The sequence below is a fragment of the Syzygium oleosum genome, unplaced genomic scaffold (assembly GCF_021117445.2).
Source record: "Syzygium oleosum isolate NSW1041296 unplaced genomic scaffold, Sole_v2.1 Sole_v2.64, whole genome shotgun sequence".
Classification (NCBI taxonomy): domain Eukaryota; kingdom Viridiplantae; phylum Streptophyta; class Magnoliopsida; order Myrtales; family Myrtaceae; genus Syzygium; species Syzygium oleosum.
Window position 1 is genome coordinate 675,599 of NW_026607548.1, and position 15,463 is coordinate 691,061.

General features: G+C 40.8%; 2 protein-coding genes across 3 annotated transcripts; both read right to left on the bottom strand.

Moving 5' to 3' along the window:
* Positions 1-2,402: 2,402 nt before the first annotated feature.
* LOC115666065 (T-complex protein 1 subunit beta) lies at positions 2,403-7,439 on the bottom strand. Of its 2 annotated transcripts, none has more exons than XM_030587858.2 (12): positions 7,304-7,439; positions 7,033-7,075; positions 6,872-6,928; positions 6,584-6,649; positions 6,294-6,405; positions 5,883-6,011; positions 5,159-5,230; positions 4,796-4,911; positions 4,551-4,627; positions 3,877-4,362; positions 3,438-3,753; positions 2,403-2,830 (listed from the first exon to the last, which is right to left on the bottom strand). In XM_030587858.2, the coding sequence occupies exons 2-12, from the start codon at positions 7,036-7,038 to the stop codon at positions 2,684-2,686; spliced, it is 1,584 nt and encodes a 527-aa protein (XP_030443718.1). In that variant the 5' UTR covers positions 7,039-7,075; positions 7,304-7,439; the 3' UTR covers positions 2,403-2,683. The 2 variants fall into 2 exon arrangements, with proteins under 2 accessions (XP_030443718.1, XP_056163965.1); XM_056307990.1 differs by having other exon boundaries at positions 7,033-7,077; positions 7,307-7,398.
* A 1,672-nt stretch (positions 7,440-9,111) lies between these two features.
* LOC115662954 (L-ascorbate oxidase homolog) lies at positions 9,112-15,248 on the bottom strand. The gene is made up of 8 exons (XM_030585042.2): positions 14,907-15,248; positions 14,633-14,742; positions 12,594-12,864; positions 11,188-11,290; positions 10,675-11,020; positions 9,945-10,310; positions 9,790-9,868; positions 9,112-9,562 (listed from the first exon to the last, which is right to left on the bottom strand). Exons 1-8 carry the CDS (start codon positions 15,039-15,041, stop codon positions 9,350-9,352), a joined length of 1,623 nt encoding a protein of 540 aa, XP_030440902.1. The 5' UTR covers positions 15,042-15,248; the 3' UTR covers positions 9,112-9,349.
* Positions 15,249-15,463: the final 215 nt, after the last annotated feature.

A 15,463-nucleotide genomic window follows, 5' to 3' on the forward strand; every position in this document is an offset into this window, starting at 1 on the left:
GAAAGAGAATCGAAATCACTCTGAAGAAAACGCCCGTTCTTTGATGACTGCAGTGAGACTTCAATAAACGGTAGAGCTGGATCAAGATAGAGAGCTGCAGCATCCCAACCTTTCTTCAATGAAGATTCTCTTCGTTTGATCGACTTACTGCACCAACTATGCAACACAAACTGCGTTGAGTTGCTCAAAACGATAAGCAAACTAGAACATCGTTCTAACCATGCAAAAAAAAGTAACATACTTCGTCAAAAACAAAAGATTGACAGAAGTCTTAGGATGCGAAAGCAATTCGTCCGAAATCAAATTTGCGAAATTGATTTAACTGAATTGATTTCGAGGAGAAATCTGTTGGTAAACATGTTCGAATTGATTTGGAATGAAATCTATTTTGATTTGTTGATTCTTTTTGCACCTAAAAAATTTAAATTTTACTCAAAGTGGGTGGCACATGTATTATAAGTCACGAAAGTTTTGAAATTTTTGATTTTTTTAAATTTTTTGGGGTATTCTAGCATTTGTGAAGTTTTGAATTTTTATTTTTTATTTTATTTTTTGGGCACTCAAAAATTTAAATTTTCTCAAGTGGGGTCGGATATTAAGCAGTGAAGTTTTGAAATTTTTATTTTTTTATTTTTTGGGCATCTCAAAAATTTAAATTTATTCAAAGTGGTGGCCGGTATTTTAAGCCATTTTGTGAAGTTTTGAAATTTTTATTTTTATTATTTTTCTTTTTTGGGGCACCTCAAAAATTTAAATTTCACTCAAAGTAGGTGGCCAGGTATTTTAAGCCATTTTGTGAAGTTTTGAAAATTTTTGATTTTTTTAGCACCTCAAAAATTTAAATTTCATTTCAAAGTGGGTGGCCACAGTGTTTAAGCTATTCTGTAAAGTTTTGAAATTTTTGATTTTTTTATTTTTTAAAAAAAAATTCACCAAATTTCATATTTTCCCGAAATCTGACTTTTTTTATTTTCTGGAAATTTTATGAATTTTTCTAGAATTTTTCAATTTTTATGCATTTTAAAAAAAAAATTTGTGAGAAAATAGGGAGAATGCATTCGAATCAAGCTACAAAAGTAGCTTCTCTTTTCTGCCAAAACTCATTCAGAATCAAAATCGCATTACGGAATCAGAATGCGTTAGGAATCAAGTATTTTTAACAAACGCGTTTTTTGAATGCGAAAATCGCTCCGAATGCATTCGGAAATTTTTAACAAACGCATTCGTTCGAATGCATTCGAACAATTTTATTCCGGAATGCATTCCATGCGCACCCTTAATGGCGTTGGAAGGCAACGGTCATGTAAAGCCACTGCGAACCCACGCTGTTGGAGGTGAGGCGATGACACGCGCCATCTCCTGCTGCTCGACATCAAGCAGCGAGTCCACCGCTGCTTCATCTGCCATCGCCAAAATGGCGTCACGGCGGCACTTCTGAGTCTTCTGAGCTCACCGGCAGTGAAAATTTTCCGGGGGGATTTCTGATATATTTCCCACTCAAGTCAAAGTAACCCGATTTTTATTTCAAAATTTTCTAAAGTTTAAATCAAATTAATGGTATGACAAGCAATTCCACTTATGAAAGTAAAAGAATTTGTATGCTGAAAAAAGTATCACTTTGGTATAACATTCAGTGGCATGTTTAGCATTAAAAGATTTGAAAACAAATTTGTTTAAAAACTTTTACTTTTGACTGTCTTATCTTTTTGCAAATCTTTTACCTCATATCTAATCATAAGAACTTGAAGGTTTCGTAATACATAAGTACTGCTGCATGAATTCACATATAACAATTTCATATTTTTGAGAATTTATTAATATTTTAGATGACTCTTGATAAATTCAAACAAACAACAAAACACTCCAACTCTATTTGTTTCGCAAAAAATCAATATTTAAAAAAATATTTTCTTAAAAATGATTGACTTACAAAAAATGAATAAGTGAATGAAAAATATTTTCAGCTCCCACACAAAAATATTTAAATATAAATTATTAACGGTAACAAAGATATTTTTCATTAACGATAATTTAAAAAAATTCAAATTATTTATTTTTCGCGAAACAAATGAAACCGAAAAATGTAAAAGTTCAAAATTTACACGTCACCCAATCATATAGGTAATATGACACTGCGTCTATTCTCGGACTTGGCCTTGAGGAATAATCGAAGTTTTTTCTCATCAAACCGTTGCACTTTATTCAGTATCAAGTTTTCAACAAGACACGAGAGGGGAGGAAAGCATCAAGCAATCCAGCGTCAACCCAAAGTCAACGGTCAACACTACAGTGAAACACCACCTGAATCACTTGACAGATGCGTGAACTCCTTTTCGGAGCTTGAATTCAGCTCCACCTCTAAATTAGACAAGTAGAGCCCCGGACACGAGGAGAGGAAGACATAAAGTAATCAAGGGCCAGCACTTCTATTTAGTCCAAAATCTCAAAAATGTTCGAAGTTCAGGGACAAAAAGAAAGGCAACATCATGGAGTTACTCAACAAAGATTAAAATAAAACATATAAAAGTCTCAGATTGAAATAGTCCAGTGGCTAACCTTTGCATAATCACTAGGATATGTGGATCACAATACATTCCCACAAGCCAGCAAAAGAAATAGCAAGCTGAAGTTAAAGAAAGCAAGAAAACCGCCGACGGTCTGGGAACATTACGGTTCTCAATCTTCACATTCTATCTTCTCTCCTTCGTGGAGCACAGGTAATGATTTCGTCAACCCTAAGAATCATCTCAGCAGCCTCAGTTGCAGATAGCAATACGGCGTGCTTGACTTTAAAAGCCTCGGAAATTCCTAGTTCTGCCATGTCTCCTACCTGTCATAATGAGAGAGATATTTGAGACAAACCGACACAAGAAATTATGATGGAATGAGCTTCAAATGGAATGGAATGCAGTACAAACAATGTCACAATTGTCCTAAAAGGCAAAGAAAAACTAAACATGCAGTTAAGAGTGCCTGTCAAATGGGAAAAGAAAAGGCAATTCTCTAACTGGAGCAACAGTGCACATTCCCCTCCTCATGAAATGTGCTTCTGCCTTCATAAATCAAAATCAAACATAAGAATATGTCATTCTCCCGGACAAGAGGGAACAAGGAACACTACCAGATAGACCGATATACCCATCAACTCACAAATTTCAACATGCCCATCTCCTCTCTCATTCAATGCAAGTTTACAAGTGTGTTATCCACACACGCATTTGATAATCCTGTACCCTTTGGGACTCATTGGCAGAGGCTTAAGGCTAAAGAAGGTTAAATAAACAGAGTCTGCATCTCTTAGGAGTGGAGCATTTGAACCATATTTGAGAAAAAAAGTTTGCAGACCTTGCAAACATGATCCGCCAGATTAATTCATATAACAGCCAAATAAATAATAATGAACACATCAGTAATCATTTTTGACAATGAGAACTTACAGATCCAGAAATGACATCAATCCCTGCAGTACATCCTTCCTTATGGTGCTCTGCACGAAGCTTAGCAACCAGCTCAGCACTGTCCAGGCCTGCATTATCTGCAATAGTTGTAGGGATAGCCAAAAGTGCTCTTGAGAATGCTTCAATAGCATGGGACTTCTTCCCAGGGGTCTTACGGGCTAGCTCATCCACTTCCTTAGCCATGATCATCTCGGGCCATCCACCGCCAAGTAACACTCGGCTGTCATTGACCGTTTGAGACAGCACACATAAAGCATCATGCAGTGATCTCTCCGCCTCATCAAGTACATGATGGCTGCAAGAGAATTGAGACATCAAAATGCAACAGCTTGCTAATGTAGTATTGATAAAGTTAGCACAACTCAGCCAGAACCAAACAATTTGGAAGACAAACTAATTTGAGAGAATTAGATTGTACCTTGCACCTCTCAATACAATGGTACAAGCCTGACCCAATTCACATCCAGAGAAGTGAATCAACTTGTCCTCGCCAATCATGATTTCTTCGATTAGTTTACAGTGGCCGAGCTTAACTGACTCCGGATTGTCAAAGGTTGATGCAATCTCACCACCTGTCACTAGACCAAGTCGCTCAATTCCCTCAAAATCTGCATGCTCAATTGCGAGTATTCCAGCATCTGCGAATAGTTCTTCAGGGAAGTTGTATATCAATTGTCTATTGATGAAGCAATTGATTCCATGAGCTATAATCTTCTGCACCTTTTCCCTCATCTTTTCTTTCTCAGCCCCTTCAATCTCAGCAACCTTAGACATAGAATCAACACGAACACGTGCTCCATATATCTTGACTTTATCGGTGTCCATTGCAGTATTTGCCACCAAAATTTTTGCATTCTCTATACGTTTAGGTTGCCCAATACCAATTTTCTTGTCAAGAATAAAACTGGACAACAGAGCATACCCAAGTAAGATTTGCTATGAAAATGAACTATCAAACGTATTGGATTAGATACAAGGAAAATTGCTAAATGAAAAGCCGATTGCAAAAGAGGTGAACATATCATAAAGTTTCCAACTTAAGTGAATGCGAAGGCAGGTGCAAAGAAATTCACAAGGTCTTAAGTCACTCACCCCTCATCCAGAAAAGAATCCTTCAAAGATCCTCCGGGCTTCTTGATAATCTGTATGGATTCTAAGTTTGTGCTGCCCTGACAGTCCAAGTGACATATCAACAAAGCATTCAAGAACAGAGGCAGGGCAAGCTAATAGATACTACAAATAAGATCGTGTACTCCAGACATATATATGCGAAGAAACTTAGAATTGAAATCAGCAGCACTGAAAAGTTTTTTTCTGCTTGATAACTGGAAATATACCTTTAGCCTCATAACAGCGTCAACAGCCAACTGGGCAAAATGTTCCTTGTCTTGAGATAATATTTTGGAACTCAAAGTAGTCATTGCAATCTTCATCAAGTCTGACTTAAATTTCTCTATATCATCAAAGATGATTGTGAATTAGTCATACATGTTACAAAAGGCACAGATGTTGAACAGATGAACAAGCAAAAGAGAAAGGTTGTTGAATTTAGCAGCAGCAAAACAACTGAACCTACATATATATCTAATTAGTGTGAATTTTACTACACCCAAGGATACTCGACAATAAAATATTCATGGTAGAAACGCAAGTTATCTAAATGTTGGAAGCTAATCACATGCGATCGTCGGGAAGAATACCTGCATCTTCTTTGTTATCCACTACCCTCTGTAATAGAACATTGCGTGCACATTCAGCTGCCATTCGATATCCTGCAGGTAAAAGGTGTTAGAGATTAAGGACGAAATAAGACAACTCAGATAAAAAATAGCCCTCAACATTCTACAGCAATGATAACCCTATCTATAACAGCACCCATACACCATTTTAAACATGTGATGTATCCTGAGGACCAACATTCCTCTTGACTGAGCATGAATGGAACGACCTATCATTAGCATCCACTTAGACGATATATATATCACAAAACCTAATCAAAGATGTTTACCCAACAATTGATACAGTGTCATCCAGCTAACATCAAGGATGCCTGAGGGAAAGATTTTTCTAGTGGACATAATGTGTTCAGCGCTCCATCAATGCATAAACTTCATGAACTGGCAGAACAGTTTTCATTACAATAGAAGAAGGTTTGATGTGGTTATGACTATGATTAGATAAGATGAATTGAAAGGATATTGAAAATAATCAGGGATCACAAGAGGAATAATGCTCACAGATACCAATATTCCCATCTCAAACTCAGTGGAAAATATCAGAACAAGCTTAGCTACCATCGAAGAGAACTGCGTAAGGAATTGTATGATTCAGAGGAAACAAGAATTGAAGGTAAGGATTTCCAAAAAAGAGGATAGAATCCACAAGAAACTCAAAGCATCCCAAATAGAGAATACAAGCACAAACCAGAAATTATCGTCATTGGGTGGATCTTTGCATTGACCAGCTTCTCTGCCTCACGTAGAAGCTCTCCAGCCAAAACAACAACCGATGTTGTCCCATCACCAACTTCATCATCCTGAACTTTAGAGATATCTGACTCACATATTAAGTTTTGCCACGCCAGATATTGACATCGGTCTCCAGAAAACAAGCAATAAAAAGTCTTCCCCATCTGCCACAGTTAACAGCTCTACAGGTTTCCTAAGAATAAACTTGATTCTTGAATAAGTAGAATACTTAGAATCAAAATCATTAAATTTTCCTTATATATCAGATCTGCCTTCCAGGAAAATCTTCAACGACCAGAAAAACATGCAACTATGAATAACGAGAATTTTTTGTAGTAGAATAGCACTCATATTATATGAAGGATACCGACAAGGACTTTAGCAGCCGGATTGTCAATATGAAGAGATTTTAAGATGGTGGCACCATCATTTGTAACAGTAACTTCCCGTCCTCTGCCCGTTGATTGCAGAATCTTATCCTGAAGAAAAGATACGTCAAGAGAACCAACTTCAAATCACATAAAGAAGGCTAGCTTTAGTAGCATCTCCAATCCATACTTTACATCAAGCAGAACTCCAATCCAATATACATGGCAGAGGCTAACTTATGGAAGCCATTCCAAGTAGACAATACGCTCAGACAACTGTAAATCTTACCATTCCCTTTGGACCTAAGGTAGTCTTGACCAAGTCGGCAATTGCCATTGCTCCAATAAAGGATGCCTGAAACCAAAAGTCGCAAATTCGTCAATACTCGGTGCATTCAATTTAAAATGGCTCTGGAATGACGATAATCACCGACTTACACTCAAGTCACTCAACTCTCATTCACCATCAGTTAACTAACTTACTTAGGATGTTGTAGTTAACAAAAATGAATGAATAAGTGACTCCAAAAGCAATCTACCAACTATCACGAGAGGGACGGTTGCGATCGAAACTCACCATCCTGGCACGCTCACCCTTTTCTTCGCTAGCCTCATCCTTGAACAATCTATCAACCTGAGATTTCCCCACAAAGGAGAAAGGAAAAATCAAATCACACAGAGAACCACGAAACATACTAAATAGAACCAACGGTCGTGGAAGTCATCAGCCGAACGTACCGCCATCGGAGACGACGACTCGCGAGATGCTCGGAAATTCCACCTGCGCCAACATTTTTCAACAGCGTTTTCAACTTTAAGGCGACAGCACAAACAGCTATTCGGATCGAAATGCCGATAGTAAAACGCATCCTAGTACGACCATTTTCAGTTTCATTTCCAGTGTACGTTCGCAAACACGAAAGGAGCGGCAAGACGAAGCTACGAACTGGTTCGCAAAGCGACGATCCGCAAGAGAACCGAAACCCTAGCTCGAGGATTCGGCAGTTACCTGGGGGCCGGAGCTTGGGATGGAAGCGAGAGGAGCGTCGCCGAGGAGGCGGGCTTAGGGTTTTGAGAGTTTGCAGTCCCGCTCGGAGCAGGTTGGAACTTTGAAGTGGCGAAAGTTCAGATACTATAAGCCCGGTGTTAAAAATTAGGTTAATACCACGAAAAACCCTAAATTTGTGACAATTTTACCTTAAATTATTTTTTTAATCACAAAAAATCTCAAATTTGTACATTTGTGATAAATTTACCTCGAACTATTTTTTTTACCATAAAAAATCCCGAACTGATATACTTGTGATAATTTTACCCAACTAATTTTTTGATATTATTTTTTATTTTTTCGATTTTTTTATTAATTTTTTTTATTTTTTCTTTTCTTTTCTTCCTTAATCTTCTTCATCTTCAATTTTTGGCCGGTCGCTGAACCGGCGACCGGCTAAAGACGGAAGCCGGCGAGATTGGCCCCACCGGCCGCTAGTGAGGCTCAACCTTGCTAGTGCTAGGCGAGGCCAACCTCGCCGTTGCTGGACGAGGCTAACCTCGCCGTTGCAGGGCGAGGCTAACCTCGCCGGCGCTGGATGAGGCCGAGCCCTTGCCAGATCTGGCAAGGCTCGAACTCGCCGGCTGCTGGTGAGGTCGAGCCTCGCCCAACACCGGCGAGGTCGAGCCTCGCCAGCAGTCGGCGAGGCCGACCTTGCCGGCTTCCGCCTCTAGCCAGTCGTCGGACCGGCGACCGGCCAAACATTGAAGACGAAGAAGATTAAGGAAAAAAAGAAAAGAAAAAATAAAAATTAAAAAAATTTGAAAAAATAAAAATTAATATTAAAAAATTAGTTGGGGTAAAATTGTTGCAAGTATATCAATTCGGGGTTTTTGGCGGTCAAAAAAATAGTTCGAGGTAAATTTGTCACAAGTATACCAGTTTTGGGTTTTTTGTGGTTAAAAAAATGGTTTGGGGTAAAATTGTTACAACTGTACCAGTTTAGGATTTTTTGTGGTATTAACCCAATATAAAATGAAAATTTTGTTCCTTAAATTACAGGAAGTTTTTAGCCATGGAGGGCGGGAGCCAACACTGGCTTGTGCAATCGATCAGTGATCTATATGTACCCAGGCTAGACCTCTCATAAAAATAGGTTTGATTCTCAATTTCAGTGGAAATAATTCCAGTTTCGAGTTTCAAATTTTTGAAACCGGTACTGTGCCGGTAGGGTCTAGTTTTGGGTGTTGAACCTACCCACAAGTGGGAAACGGTTAAAACCCGTTTGTTGAAGTTGAAAGAAGATGATTTATTATTCTTAAATGAGCTTAACTTCCCTATTGCTTTACATTTTTGTGTGTTTTGTATGATGTTTTACTTTGAGTGGCTGTGTCGTTCTTACTTTCAAAAAAATTATAAAGCAATAACAAAAGCTAATTTCCGAGTAGACTCTGGAACCAAATAGGTTCCAGGTCGGTTTCAAAATATATACAGTAGGTTTCAAATTACAAGTTCCAAAAAAATGAAAACCGGATCTAACAGTATGGAACCGATGACCCCTGGCCACCACCGGGCCCGGCTTTACCAACCAATGATTACAAAAGTACGTAAAATCTTCCAAACGAACCGGGCCAGAACTGATATATGGGTTGATCCAACTTACGTAGGAACCAGGTCCAAGCCTTCGAGCCTCACGTACTTGGGCGAGTCCAGCGGACCACTGGTTCATCGTCTCCGAACTCATCGTAGCATTACATTAACATTTTCAAGGGAAAGTATTATTAGCAGAAGTAAGCAAAAGCAGAAAATTTTTTTCTCAGAAAGCCTGATACGACACGGAAGAATCTCGATCTGTAAATATAAATATTATCGCCATCAGAATCTTGAACAAGAAAAGAATGCGACCTCGAGCTGAGGTCTTTCAATGTCTGAAATTACACAATAGCTCTAGCAAAAGCATTCAAGAGCATCTTGAATAAATCAAATACCCTCTACTCTAGACCATTCAACTTGAGTATCAGAGACTTCTGCAACACGGTTACTCAAACTGTTATAGGCTCGAAATCTTTAGAGGGGTCTCGTGTGTCGCCCTTGCGCTCTGCCGCACAGAAGCGCGTTCTTCGGAATGGGGAATTCGTCTCTCAGCGAAGTCGATGAAGTGTAAACTCGCAAATAGAGTTGCTGTCCGAGGTACCGTCGCGCCCAAAATTCAGTCCTCAAGTTCCACATTCCCACATTATCTAGTGCCACATAGATGGCCGTCCATGACTTGGGGTAAACCTGCAATAGCCATCATGATATCACGTTGACTACCAGAATTTTGCCAACATTTGATTCGTTTGAGAAGAGATGTTCTACCCCTAGAGATGTATTCTGTTGTCACATCGCAAAATTACATAGCGACTTTCTTACGAAACTAAACCGAAAGCTGCATAAGAATTCTGAGACGAACAAGTTTTAACTCAGTGTAGCTTGCTTCAGGAAAGGAAAAACCAAACTTTTATTACCTGAGTGGTGCTCCGGAAAACAGCATCACGGAGATTGTACTGATTTCGACTGTCAGTTGTCCATTGCCCTCCATCCATGCTGCAGTTATTCAGATATCTCTCAATTAACATTAACCAACTGTTTAGAAGGCTCAATTGGAGTCCAGAATACTTACCCCACAATAAAGAAACTGTATCCATCAAGGTGCCAACTCTGGACTATGTCCTCGCCATTTTCAAACACTATCTCAATGAAGGCTCTGTAGTCAGCACCCAAAACTGCTGTGTCGAGATATATACCTCCACCGGTGGGTCTATCTGATATGCTATTTACCCGAAAAACTCCACCGATGTTGAAGTAGTCTGCAAGCTTAAGAGGAGTGTCCGCTGGGATGAAGGAGACACTGTTAACAGCATATCTTTGTTTCCCATTAACTTGACCGGCAGAACTCGACAGTCTGATCGTTCTGGCGGGGGTGATGAGACCATAATGATATGAGCCTTGGGGGTTAGGCCTTGGTCCACTCGCTGTAAGATTAGTCCTGCAATGGTTTTAATTGTGTTTAGGCTTCCGAAGGTTGAAGGTTAAGTGGAACCATCATATGCCAGTATGTCCTGAATCATTATTGGATCAACTAAGTTCAACGTTAAATCGAAGTGAGAATTTGAAGATAGAAATCCACTAGGACTTGTCCCGAAAGAAATTAAGGAGTGATATGAGGGAGCGGCAGGTCAAATAGCCATAGTTTCTCAAACAAATGCGCAGTACTGCTAGGACAAAATCTCGTTTTATTAGTAATGACTACGGGACTACGCTCGATGTGCATGCAGTTCTTGCGATTTGTAAGATAAGCAAATGAAGATTATCATCGCACGCTGAAAATGGGAATCGCGAATGAGATTAACCTGATAGCACGGGCCTGGTTCAGGGACCAATCAATTTGGATGGTGGGTCCACCAGGAGGAGGGCCAGAGACTGGGCCAGCAGAGTTGCTGTAACGAAGAATGCCAGTTGTGGTATTGATTTGAGAGTAAAACCGAGTCGAAACCACAATGTAATAGTCTTGAGCAGGTTGATCTGCTGTGACTAGAACCGAATAAGATTGGCCCACATGAACATCCAGAGAGGAGAAGTGAGTTTGCATCACATGCGTCCCCTCCACCTCCACCAACAGCATTTTGTGGCCCTGAATACGGAAGTTGAGGGAATTCATCAATCCCACGTTTGATATCCTAAGCCTGTAAGTTTTTCCTGTAAGGGGGAAGCCGGAAAGCAGTCGGTCATGAATGAGTTTTTCAAGAATAATGTGAGAATTGTGATTTTAGTGGAATAGAACCGATGATGTAAATTTTCGGGAATAATATATCCGTAAAGATTGAGCGAAAGCCACCGGCTAAGGGATCAAACTGAGGACTGACCTTGTTCCACGTTGAAAGAGATGCCATTTGGTCCACGACCATTTATGAGGATCCCATCAGGGTAATGTAGTTTCTTACCTCGGTCAAGTGTGGCCTTGAGAGTCTGCAAGAACGCATAACGTCAAGCATAGGCTTCTTCAAAAGAAAACACTACTTAAAGATACAAGCCCGGTAAAAAGAAGTGCAAGGAATTCATTAGTGCAGTCTGTAGAAGAAACAACTGCAGAGCAGGCCCATACATGTGGAAGTCAAGGCCTTGTCATGGAGTGGTAAGCATTGGAATTAGATCACGAATCACGATGAACGCGTAAAAAAAATGTCGCTGGGTGGTTTACTGCCGAAGCATAGAAGGAATTATCTTCGTTTCAGTTGCCATTAATTCGCCATAGCCATCTTATTTAGTGCTGAACCTGAGCCACATGCATGTGATTGAATTAAAGGCTGGAGGGGCCATGGCCATTGGGACCTTGTCCTGCTGTCAGCACGAGGAGAAGCCACCTAAAAGCCTAAGGTATTGAGGGACAGTATAGGGATGGATCGTGGTACTTAATACAAGGCTTCTTCCTGCCTGCGAACTGAAACATGGTCTCAGAGAAGCAGTCACACCATGTGACCGTGAGGCACACATTTAATACGAGGGTGGTAGTCACTCATGCTTGACAAATATTGCGGAACTGTCCACAGTTAAGGATGACAGAATACATGGGCTAACTATGAATAAAAACAAGAACAAGTTTCTATGAGATTCTTGAAGTGACTAATTAGTATACGTATCAAGAAAACATACGGTTTTCCGGGATATTGATTATACGGAGCACGAGAAAAAATAGCGTATTGACATCATTTGTCGTTTCGAAGATTCCATGCAATGATTTCTTATGGACAATCTACGTTGATGCAATGCTAATTCTAATTCAGATCGATCCTCCAGCTTGTACCAGAATATTCTTTGTAAAGTTATGCGGACACCACAGGGCCCACTGAACTTTATGGAAGCATGGCGATAATTGATTTTTCTCTTTAAGTAGCATGACATGCATGTAGCCAACCCCACCCAAATGCCATCAATCACGGCATTTCAAATAAGCAAGAACATCAAAGAGTCCCACTTGTGCCTGAGTGGGCAGACTCCACCCATGATAGGGACCCGAAACGAAAAGTCCATCAAGCAACATTTACGAATCACTCATCCATTTATCCGATCTCGTTCTTAATAAACATTTAAAAATCGCGAGAAAATAAATCGATTGATTTGACAAGTGAGATCACATGGCCATCAGAAGACTCTATCCAAAAGAAGCGCCAAAATCATGGAAACTATTCAATTCAACCTAAGTAAGCAGCAGCCAGACATATGTATATGTGGCAATAACAAGGTTTATAAGTTAAAGAGTGAACGTAATTACCGTGTGATTGGCCTTATACCAGTCTCCAATAAGAACAGTGTAATCACCGGCCGGATCTGCAAATGGGACAGGAATTAGAGGTCGGCTAAGAATCCGGATCCCACCGAACCCACCAGCTGCCTTGTGGAATGCAAGGGATGGGAAGTAGAAGAAGCTCCCTATTTGATCCTTCACTTGGAAGATGTACGTGAAGTTTCTACCGGGTGGTATAGGGCAAGTTGTGCCATACACCCCATCCTCAAAGGAGTTCCTCCTCTGTTGGACTCCACTCCTACACGAGAGAACTTAATAGACATCAACCAAACTGCCTGCCATGTCCAATAATATACGAGTACATCAAAGAAAACAGTGTTTCTTTCAAGATGAATGCTGCGAACAAATGCGACCCTTTTGAAGATGACTCTTGTTTTTGTTTGTTTTTCCCCTATTCCTCTTTTCGTTTTGGTTTCAGGGGCGCAGAGATGACTCTGTGATTTACCAAGTCAAGAGCAACAAGCAATCTTCCTTTTTTCCTTGGTAAAGCAACGAGCAATTTTCTTTCTCGCACAGAAAGACACTACCTGAAAATAAACCTGATAAAAAAATAGCTGATATTCATACGAAACCCGTTCACTCAATTAAGTATTACATGGCCCTGAGCTCAAATGCACCGCGGTTCACCACTACTATATCAAGTAAAATTTAGTTAGTGGCATGTGTTAAATCTGGCCAACAGACTTTCTTTTCCGCACATCTAAGAGAACAATCCTTAACAGTGGAAAAGAACTCTTAATATAACAGGCTTTCGCCATCGAAATGGCCACAGTTTCTTTTGGAGCAAGTCGTGGGTCTTAAGTACCGTGTGGAGCTAATAAAGAAATGGGCACGAATCATCAGTATTTCAGTAGAAAATGGGAAGTAGAAGGTGGAGGTCAGTGCTTCCACTGAGATAAGCGACTGCCTTTTCTCCTTTAGTGCACCGTAATGTAACCTGAGCTTCAAGCCAAGACTCCATGATTGTGTCCCTACTGACTAAGATCCTTCTCGAAAAGGTCGTGTGTAGTTGAAGACAGCTAAAGAGAGCAGACGTGGACCACAGAGTTTTCATGGGTCACACTGAGTGACTGAGGCAATCCGTTAGGGATTTAATGCAACAAAATGGCAATTCAGGCACCCAAGAACTTATCCTCTACTTTTGTTTAATGCGGGTGGAATGGATCACTTCCCAAAAAGGGGTAGATCGAAACTAGCTGCGATTCAATAATGAAGCACGCCTATCAAAGAAAATGATAACGAAGCACGTGCACTTAACCTTCTGCCAGACTGTTCGGATCAAGAACATGTAATTCGCTAAAACGACGTCACCTCGTTGATGTCCGAACATATCTTCGCACATCGTCATGCATGAATTATGCAGCGGATAAAACGTAATGCGACCAAGAAATAACACGGGTATCTTCCCATTGTTTAGTATAGTTATTAGTGAAATAGCATCACTTGAAAAGAGAGTAACATGCTAGTACGGCACGCATTCAATATCATTTCGAATTAAGAATGTTGAAATAAAGTAATATAATGATTGCCGAATGAACACATCATGCCGATTCGTGACCGGAACACATGCAGTAGGGAATAAACTCTCTTTCCTGCCTTTATACCCTGCCCGTGATCAGGCGAATCGTTGGTGCAGATCGATTGGTGTGTACTCAAAAAGTTTAAATGGGAAATGGACATTTGGCCAGATCTAACATCAATTCCCTTGCACAAAGATTCTTTCAGCATCAGCTGGCATTTGCTTTCTTGAAGGGACTTTGAGAAAAGCTGATGAATGAGGGGCGCGGCAAAAGATGCGCAAAAGAACAAAACTAAAGGCCGAAGCATCGCAGTTTCCGCGAAGCCGCAAATCAAAGCAGCGCACAGACCAAGAGCGTTTCGCGCGTAACGCGAGTGAACACTACTCACTTGGAACGAAAGCTTGAACAAGAAGTAGGTTCGAAATGGAGATGAATACAAAGCACAGGTCAGGGAACAGAGAGAGAGAGAGAGAGAGAGAGACCGACCAGGAGATGAGGAAAGGCTCGTCCAAGCTGTTGAAGACGTTGATGATGAGATTGTCGTTGGTGACCGAGTGGATGTCGGGACCTGGGAACTGGCCATTGATGAGTATCCCCTGCGACCACAGCAACAACGAATCTCATTCTCCATCAAAATCCGAAATTCCAAACCAAGAAACCCATCGCTTCAAAACCCGCAAGCTCGCGCTCAGAATCTCCAACATCACTCGAGTCAATATAGCAGTGAATAGCGCCTTCGCATCCCATTTCCAGGACTCACCTGCTGACGGACGCCGAGGGGGTATATGTCGCCGTACGTCACGTTCCAGTTGAAGAACCTGTACGGGTTCTCAGCTCCGACGACGGCGAAGAACAGGGCAACCGCCAGCGAAGCGCAGATCGCGCCTCCCGCCATTTTCAGCGCCGTTTTCTTGCCACGGACAGAGAAAGAGAGACACGGATAGAGAGAGAGAGAGAGAGAGAGAGCTTGCTCTCTTGCTCTTAGTCAAGAGAGTGACAGACAACCTTTGGCAGTGTTGCTTCGCGTATTTATTTTGGGAAAGGAGGAGTGGGAGGAGCGCTTGCGGGTATGGAGTTGGCAAGTAAAAGTTGAGGTGAATGTGAATGTGAAATGTGTGGGACTTGCTTGGAAATTGGAGGGAGGGGCGCAAAACATAGAAAGAAGGAATGGAGCACGACTGTGTTATGTAGGTGCGGTACAGATAATGTAGCTGGCTCTCTGGCTGACCGATGGAGTCGCGGAGGTACAATAATGAAGGTACAAAAGAGGGAGGGAAAAACCAAATTTTAATCGACTAGTCAAAAATTAGTTAGGAA

What these genes read in the sequence shown, in the direction of transcription:
- LOC115666065 (XM_030587858.2), bottom strand. An exon ending in GGATAACAAAGAAGATGCAG is followed by an intron (nt 4,912 to 5,158) that starts GTATTCTTCCCG and finishes TTGATGATATAG; the next exon opens with AGAAATTTAAGTCAGACTTG. An exon ending in ATTGTATTGAGAGGTGCAAG is followed by an intron (nt 3,754 to 3,876) that starts GTACAATCTAAT and finishes ATTCTCTTGCAG; the next exon opens with CCATCATGTACTTGATGAGG.
- LOC115662954 (XM_030585042.2), bottom strand. Translation starts at nt 15,041, where the DNA reads ATGGCGGGAGGCGCGATCTGCGCTTCGCTGGCGGTTGCCCTGTTCTTC. An exon ending in AACCAGGCCCGTGCTATCAG is followed by an intron (nt 10,311 to 10,674) that starts GTTAATCTCATT and finishes AAACCATTGCAG; the next exon opens with GACTAATCTTACAGCGAGTG. An exon ending in TTTTCCGGAGCACCACTCAG is followed by an intron (nt 9,563 to 9,789) that starts GTAATAAAAGTT and finishes TGGCTATTGCAG; the next exon opens with GTTTACCCCAAGTCATGGAC.